This window comes from Rosa rugosa, chromosome 3, assembly GCF_958449725.1.
Source record: "Rosa rugosa chromosome 3, drRosRugo1.1, whole genome shotgun sequence".
Classification (NCBI taxonomy): domain Eukaryota; kingdom Viridiplantae; phylum Streptophyta; class Magnoliopsida; order Rosales; family Rosaceae; genus Rosa; species Rosa rugosa.
The window spans coordinates 28,131,822-28,139,686 of NC_084822.1; the positions used below are offsets into that span (position 1 = coordinate 28,131,822).

General features: G+C 36.0%; 1 protein-coding gene across 6 annotated transcripts; it reads right to left on the minus strand.

The window, feature by feature from the left end:
- Positions 1–41: 41 nt before the first annotated feature.
- LOC133735922 (probable choline kinase 1) lies at positions 42–4,829 on the minus strand. 6 transcript variants are annotated; one of them, XM_062163369.1, is made up of 9 exons: positions 4,410–4,829; positions 3,772–3,887; positions 3,478–3,711; positions 2,381–2,502; positions 2,097–2,292; positions 1,328–1,445; positions 1,155–1,202; positions 545–645; positions 42–428 (listed from the first exon to the last, which is right to left on the minus strand). In XM_062163369.1, exons 2-9 carry the CDS (start codon positions 3,826–3,828, stop codon positions 318–320), a joined length of 987 nt encoding a protein of 328 aa, XP_062019353.1. In that variant the 5' UTR covers positions 3,829–3,887; positions 4,410–4,829; the 3' UTR covers positions 42–317. The 6 variants fall into 6 exon arrangements, with proteins under 6 accessions (XP_062019353.1, XP_062019352.1, XP_062019354.1 ...); XM_062163368.1 differs by having other exon boundaries at positions 4,405–4,828; XM_062163370.1 differs by lacking the exon at positions 4,410–4,829 and adding an exon at positions 4,015–4,101.
- Between the last annotated feature and the right edge of the window lie 3,036 nt (positions 4,830–7,865).

Genomic DNA, 7,865 nt, shown 5'->3' on the forward strand with positions numbered 1-7,865 from the left:
CAAAATATTCTCCTAATTATATATGCTTAGGCACAATCATGTAGAAGCCCAAAGTTCGGCTTAATTCCTCTATATCCAATAAAAACTCTTTCATGCTATACAATAAAGCTCACTAGAGCACTCAATGCTGCTTAGTTAATGAGTACTTGTACAAGTTATTAGCAAACCAAGGAGAAACAAAACATTATTTACAAGTCTCATCCAGTACGGATTTTATGTGCTGTCAAACGCATTCACAGCTACATTTTATATGAACATCACAGGTAAGAACCCGAAAGCCCTCTACATGACAAATGCTACAAAGACTATTGATTCTGTCACACGGAAACACCTGAAGAACCCAATAATGCTGGCTTTCTTAACCAGTATTGCTGAAACCGCTGCCTCGCATACTCCATGTAGTCGAATTCAATTTTGTTAACATACCCCTGAAAACCAGCAATAAAATTATCTATATCACACCATTAGCAAATACATAGGCACTCACATGCATACACAGGCTATTGTCAACAGAACTGTAATCAGAAAGCGTAGAAATTGTTACCGAGATTATTCCCCATAATCCCCAAAAGAGATGGTTTGCCAATGTGTACTGCTCTACTTTGTTGACTAACTGCACCACCTCAGCATCACTGGGATCGTACCCTATATATGGAATGATGGATAAAAGTAAGCTTCGGAATTACAAAAAGTTCTCAAAGAAGACGGTTAATTTATAAGACTTTGCTCCCTGGTTTTCCTAAGAACCTACAACTTTACTATAAGTCAAACTCTAACTTGCAATTGGTAGCCTGAAAACTATACTAAGAATTGCAAAATTTCCTCCCAGTTAAACCAGTGAGTTTGTTAAATAAAGAGAGACCTTTCCTCTTTGGAACTGTACTGAAAAAGAATGAATTAAGGATGCAGCTACTAATCCCTATCTTTCAAATGTATTACCTACAGAAATCCTTGATTCATAAGCTACTTCAGATACTATGAGCAACATCTGTTGAAGCTTTAAAAAGGTAATTTTGTTGTAGACTTGTAGTACCATAAATGGGAAACTTAAACAGTCAAATATAAGAACAATGTCCAACATCAATGGCCAGTGTTAAGACACTCATACAGACGCACAATGTCCAACAGAGAGGTTGGGGAACTTATAGGCTAACCTGCAGAGCTCAGATATAGACGCACAAATCTCTGGCGCTCCTCCAGACCTGAAGAAATGGAATCAATAAGACCAAAATACTTATTCCTTGTCTGCAACTATATTGAGTTCTAGATTTCAAGTAGGAGAAAAAGAAATGAAGAACAACCGGTTAAATGATCAACCAACAGTTACCTGGATATTTCTTATAGTCCAAAAAGTGAGGTACGTCAGAGTGGTAGTTTGCTACCATTTCACAGAAATGATTTGCAAGGTCATAAGCAACAGGATTGTAACTGGAATATTCATAATCCTGGAAACATTTAAGAAACAACATACGTTAATTATGATTTAGTCACAGCAACAGATGTCTATAACATGGAACTAAAACATATCGAAGAGAAGTCACTGGTGACTCCTTTCTGGAAAAGGACTATGCACAACTTCTCTTCAATAATAAGACACATGTCATCAATTAAATTAGACGGTCCAGGTTCATTAAAACCAGAAATGGGTGAGCAAGAAGTCCCATTTGGCTTTCAGTGTTCTGTTTTGTTTAAACAATAAAAACAGAAGATAACATTCTGAAAATTTGATTCTGGGGTTCATTCTGTTCAGTCACCATTGTAATGTATTGAAGGTAGAATATTTACTCTACAAGACCTTTATACATATTTCCTATTATTCAAGAAGTTGACACCAATAAGTGATTATGAAAAAGCATATGCTAAATTAGTTGATGTCCAAGTTAAGAGTATTAAATCCAGGTTGACTGCACCAAGCATTACCGGTCATAGGTAATAACATGTAATCAATACTGAAGTTTCTCATAAAATAACAGTTTCCCTGATAATGAGGTAGATATGGAACAAAGAACATGACAAAAAAAAATCTGGAAGAGAAGAAACTAAGATAACTTCTAAAACCACAGAAACAATTAACAATAATGGAATAAGAAACTCACTATTATAGTGATTGATCTGGTCTCTTCATCCATCATTATGTTACCGTACTGCAGGTCGTTGTGACAGAACCCAATATCTTGATAGTCCTCTGACAGTTTCTTCTCCAACATATTAATTTCTTCCTCCAAAGTATCCAACCCAAAATCCTTTTTGTCCTTTATTGAGCACAAAGTTTTAGCCTCACTAAGCCAGTTTCTGTGAAACAAACAGTACTGCGTTAAACAATAATTATTATAATAATGATTCTGGAGGGGAAAAGTAACTTTTAAAATATATAAATTACCTCATTCTGTCCCAAAGTACTACATTTCTTGAACCAGGCATATCCAGATTGTGGAACTCTCTCATCTTAGCTGCTATGATAGCAGATATTTCAGGATCACGGAGGTCAGCAGCTGATAGTGTCTGAGAATTTGATGAAAATAAAAAGCTGTTACATAAATATCTCCAATGGGATAGAGAAAAAGATTGTGCTGAACCTCAACGATTCTTTTTTCAACTACGTACATTTTAGCTTCCTTTTGAAGACAAATCAGGACTTTGGGTCCTAACTATTGTTCGAAGGATAAACAAACTCGGAAGTTGTGTACTTCTTTAGAGTTTATACAAACCTGATATTTTAGCTACCATGATCAGCTGATGAAACTTAAATATGAAATGCATCTTGTTTCATTGTTTGGTTCTGCTAAACTTTTCAAATTAGATGATCCATAAGGTGCAGCTAAACCATTCAGACAAGTGGAAGGAGAAAGTGGGAAAGAACACCATCTGTTACATCTTCATTACCTATAATGATTGCTGTATGATTTATTGCCAATTGTGTTATCTGGGTTTCTATACATTTGGAAATAAGTTATAATTCTATGTATACAATACATATTTCAGTATATATAATCCTGTAAACTTGGGCCTAGCAGTCAGCTTTTAAATACTTATTGTTTAGGATTTTGCAGTCCTATTCACAATAATTGAATAATTTAGAAAGATCCTTCAGATGACTAACACCTCTCCTTTAACAGAAATATAAGGGAACCAGATACCCATGGTCATAACTCAAAAACAAAAAAGTTAAGGTACAGTACCTCATTTTCAAAAAAAAAAAATGGTCAAGGATACTTTGACCTTCACACTCAGCACAGTTCATTATAGTTCTAAACTCTAAAGTGCATATTGAACTTATTCTTATTCAAGCAATAAAATACTAATATAGTATCAGTGTGCCACTATCTTTAAAGAATAAAGTAAAGTATGACAATTATGATAATTATATCAGAACTAATGAAAGTATTCCAAAGAACATCATCATTAAAGACTTAAATCAACTCATACTAAAAAGAAGATAACATTATGAAATGACACCACAGAAAGAGATTCACATACCCTAGCATGAATGAACTCCTCAACACGTCCATCTGGGAACCGTCCAAGAAGACGCGGCCCCTGACCGTGCTTGGACATGCACTCAAAGGTCCTAATTTCATCATCCCTATTAAAAAACAGGTCAACCCCTTCGCCATAAACCCGGATCAGAACTTTCCGGAGTTGATCACCATTCCTAGTCGGCCAATTTAATTGATACACCTCATTAGTCATGGCCCCCTTCAACGGGATGACCTGCAAGGCATTCATGTCATCCACTACATCCCCCCATTCAGAAGCTACAGAAAGAAGTACCTTCTTTAATTCCTCAGGAAGACAATCTTCAATGAAACCAATGTCCTTTATGGCCATTGTGTATATTTCAAAACAGTGAAACAAAGAGAGCGAATTCTTTGCAAACAAAGTTCGACCTGCATAGCACAAAATCGAAGCTATTAACTTCCCTCATATGCAATTCTGATCACATTTGCTGAATCACTCAACACATCTTATATTAGAATTGAAAAAAAAACTAGAAAGACAGAAAAAGTCTTCAACCTGATGATGATCACTTTTGCAGAATACTAATTCTGAAATCTTACATGCTTATTACATGTTCAAAATTCCAGCTGATCAACTACAACTGATAAAAGAAAACCCAACTGGAAACCATGTACATAACCAAAACAACGAAATTCAGCCGATTAATCTAGCATGCAAGTAATGGAATTGAAAAACTGTTGAGCAAAAAATGAAAAATAAACTCACCCAAGAATCAAGAAACTAGAATAAGCCCAAAGCTGCAATCTTGGTTTCTAATAGTAACATGTAACTGAAATGCTAACTTGAAAATCAATCTTGTTGTATTAAAGAAAAGAGCTTGAAAGATCAAAACAACAGAAAACAAGCCATGGAGTTGAATTTAACGAATTGAAACAGAATTCACACCTTACAGGACGAGCAGGAGATCGAGTCCAAGAAAGCTGCAGGTTGATGACAAACTGGAGAGACCCTTATTTATATTCAAGGTTAGAGATTCTTTTATATAGAATAATAGAAAGAATGGCTCAAAACAAAGAAGCAAACAGAACCCAGGAACGTTTCCACCATTTATATAATCGGGTGGGGTCGTGTGAGGAGAAAAAGTATCCCAAGAAATATTTTTTTTCCAAAGAAAAAAGTCCAAAAACTGACTTTTTCTTTGGCTCTTTCTGCCTAAAAGCAAAGAAAGTTGAGCAAATCTGAATTGCTGCGAGGAATGTGAGAGGTGTAAAGCTAAAACCCAAATGGGAGGAGAGCAGCAGGAGCAGAAAATTTGGAATCTTGGGTGTAGATTCTGAATGAGAGAGATTTTTGGAATCCAAAGACAGGTTGACCAATTCCAATTAAGGTAAACGTAGAAAGTAAACAGAGATGAATGTCAAGAGAGTCAAACAAGGAATAGCTATGAGAGGCGTGTAGTGCTTTCTTTTCTTTGTTGTGAATTATGTATGGACCATATGGATTACGGCTTTTGCCGGGCCCAGATTTTGTGAGAGGGAAAGAAGAGACTTTTTCGTTCTGGGTATTAACATGAAGAATAATTGAATATGAATGTAGAGTTGGAATATGATCGAACGCGTAGAATTTCTTGGTATTGTGCTCAAAGTCAAAACATGTGTTGCTGCGTGTACACGGAACATGCTATGTCGGCCGAATCGCTCCAACAGTTCAGTCCATTCCATTCCATTCCATTCAGTGCCTATCTAACTATAATGTTTCGTTAAGCGGTTACTAACAGGCGGGAATCACTGTTGCCTTAGTGAGAAGAAATTCTAGTAAATGCAAGATATTTTAAAAATGTTTGCAGGTCTTCTAGCATACATAAAGATTAAATAAGAAGGAACAAATATTTTTGTGACAATATAATGGGCACACACTAGAATTTATTTATTCAAACATATGTACAGACTAAAAACCCAGAGCCTCACTCTCGGGTAAACAGCTAAAAACTGTTTAGTTACTCATAATTGAGTTCACAAGAACTTATTTGGAATAAAAGCACACTCCACACTGGAGCTTACAGGAAGAGAAGAGCACACTGCTATTACTACGACTTTGGCTTTCTTACTCTTTGAGAGAAAATTATTCTGCTCAATTTTCTGATGCCTTACAAACTTACTCTAAGGCTCCTTATATAGGGAGCGGAACTCAAACTGGAATTCAAAACATAAAAATGTACAGGGCAGCTTAATTATTTTATGCTTTTGTGAGTGGTCCAGATGATTGAGGTCGACCGAAAAGCAGATTCCTTTTGGTGAAATGTTTTTCACCTTCAGCTTTTTGAAAAGCAAAAGTTACTTTATAAAAGCAAAATGTTGCTTTTATAACAGCAAAAGTTGCTTTCAGTGCTTTCCACACCTGTTGCTTCACATGTTCTCATTTGTTTCAGAATTATGGCCAAGGACAAAAGAGTTGCTTTCTATTCTGGCTTTGGTTCCATTTTCATCTACATCTATATCTTCATACATCTTGTAGTGGTTGTCTTTTTCAATTTTTTTCGACCCACTGAAAACAGGCCAGAGTGGAATCGATTTCATTTCTCTTGAGAGATAGAAAAAGGTCACTGCTAATAACCTCAGGATGGTCATATGCAGTTATTATGATTTTCTCTCCTGCTGCCAGGAATGTATTTTCAGTATCTTCTTCGATGACCTTTTTGGTGTATTCCAGGGACATAGCCTTCATCTAGGGGATGCTTGAATTTGGTTGGCCATTATATCCTACACATGCAGGCTGAAGATATATTCCTTGAATAATTCTCACATAATGATATGGAGAAATATAATCAACTTCCATTTTTCTTCTGAATCCATTATGGTGGAGTAGATATGAACTTCAACCTAAGAATGCAGTCATTTTTTCTAACATTCTTGACAATGTTAACTATGATGGGAGGTAAATCCTTGAGATCATCATTTGTTTTTGTCCAGAGATTATGGACAAAACCATTTTCAACAAGCCAGAGCTTGTGTTCTTGAGGATGTTCACTCTGAACATTAACCACATATCTTCCAACATAAGGTCCAGGGACAATGAAGAGGGTTGGAGGAAGACATGAGTCAGAATTATGACTTCCAATAAGATTATGAAAGTCGAACCAATCTTATTCTTTTAGTGCTAAAATAGGAACTCTAGCACTTTCAGGGTCTTCAAGATACTGGATTTTCTCATTCTGAACAGCACTCTGCTGTGTATTTTCATAAAATTCTTCAAACTGCATGTGGTCTGGCATTTTCATGGAGTTCTTCAGCTAGGGCAAACAAAGTTGGGAACATGAGTCCACTGTTTCTTTCCTGAAAAGCATATAAAAGGTTATCCAAAATAGCCTTCTGGTGGTATGCTAATCTCCTGTCAGTTCTAAACACAGGTTCTTCAAAGGTTTTCAATTCATAATTAAAAACATTTATAACCCCAGATGGAGTTATTTTGCTTTTTGGCAAAGCAACAGCCTTAAACGGTCTTGATGAGCCTTTACCGTCTGCCGTTTTAGACGGGTTAGCCAATCCTTTACCCTGGGGTTGATCAGTTGTGGCTAGTCCTTTTGGACCTAGCAAAAATCTTTTGAGGATTTTTTCTTTGGATTCCTCAGCATTTTCCGGTTCTTTTCCTGTTCTTCTGTTTTTGGGATTGCGTCCTTCATCGCCTTCTCTTCGGCTGAACATTGCCATTTCTCTTATTAAGGCGGCTGGAAGATAGTTCTTGTTTCCTGCAATTAGTTCAACATTATAATCATATTGGTTAAGAAATCATTGCCAATTTGCTAATCTTCCTCTATCAGCGGCTTTTTCAAGTTTAAAATTTTTAAAATTTTTTACTCTAGCACAATCGGTGCGTACAATAAAGGGTTTTCTTAGAAAAGCTGGAGAATTTAAAATTGTTTTCTTGACAGCCAAAATTTCTTTTTCTCCTGTAGGATAATTTTGTTCTGCAGGGCTGAACTTGCCATTACAAAATTTACAGATCTTTTCAATGTTAGTTCTAGGCGTTTTTGCCAGAACAACACCAGACCAGTGATTATCACTAGCATCAGTTTGGAGTATGATTTCATCATTCTCTTTTGGTTGTTTAGAGGAGGAAGATTCTTGCAGAGGGATTTTATCTGCTTCACAATTTTTTCATCATCTTCTGGAAAGTTCCATTTTCTTTTGGAACTTGTTTTGGGAGATAACATTGCTGTTAGTCCTGAGATTTTGGGAATGAAATCCCTTCCATAGTTGATGACTGCTAAGAATCTTTCTAGACTCTTAGCATCAGGAATTTTATCTGGTTTTTCCAGATCTTCTCAAGGATGTGGGGTTGAAGGTTTATTATTCCATTCTTGATATTTATACCAAGAAAATCAACTTCATCTAGAATAACAAAGACTT

Excerpts from the sequence above, each read along its gene's own strand:
- LOC133735922 (XM_062163366.1), bottom strand. The coding sequence starts at position 3,828 with ATGGCCATAAAGGACATTGGTTTCATTGAAGATTGTCTTCCTGAGGAA. Across the intron at positions 1,203-1,327 it reads GGACTATAAGAAATATCCAG|GTCTGGAGGAGCGCCAGAGA; the intron begins GTAACTGTTGGT and ends CCATTTCTTCAG. Across the intron at positions 646-1,154 it reads TCTATATCTGAGCTCTGCAG|GGTACGATCCCAGTGATGCT; the intron begins GTTAGCCTATAA and ends TTCCATATATAG.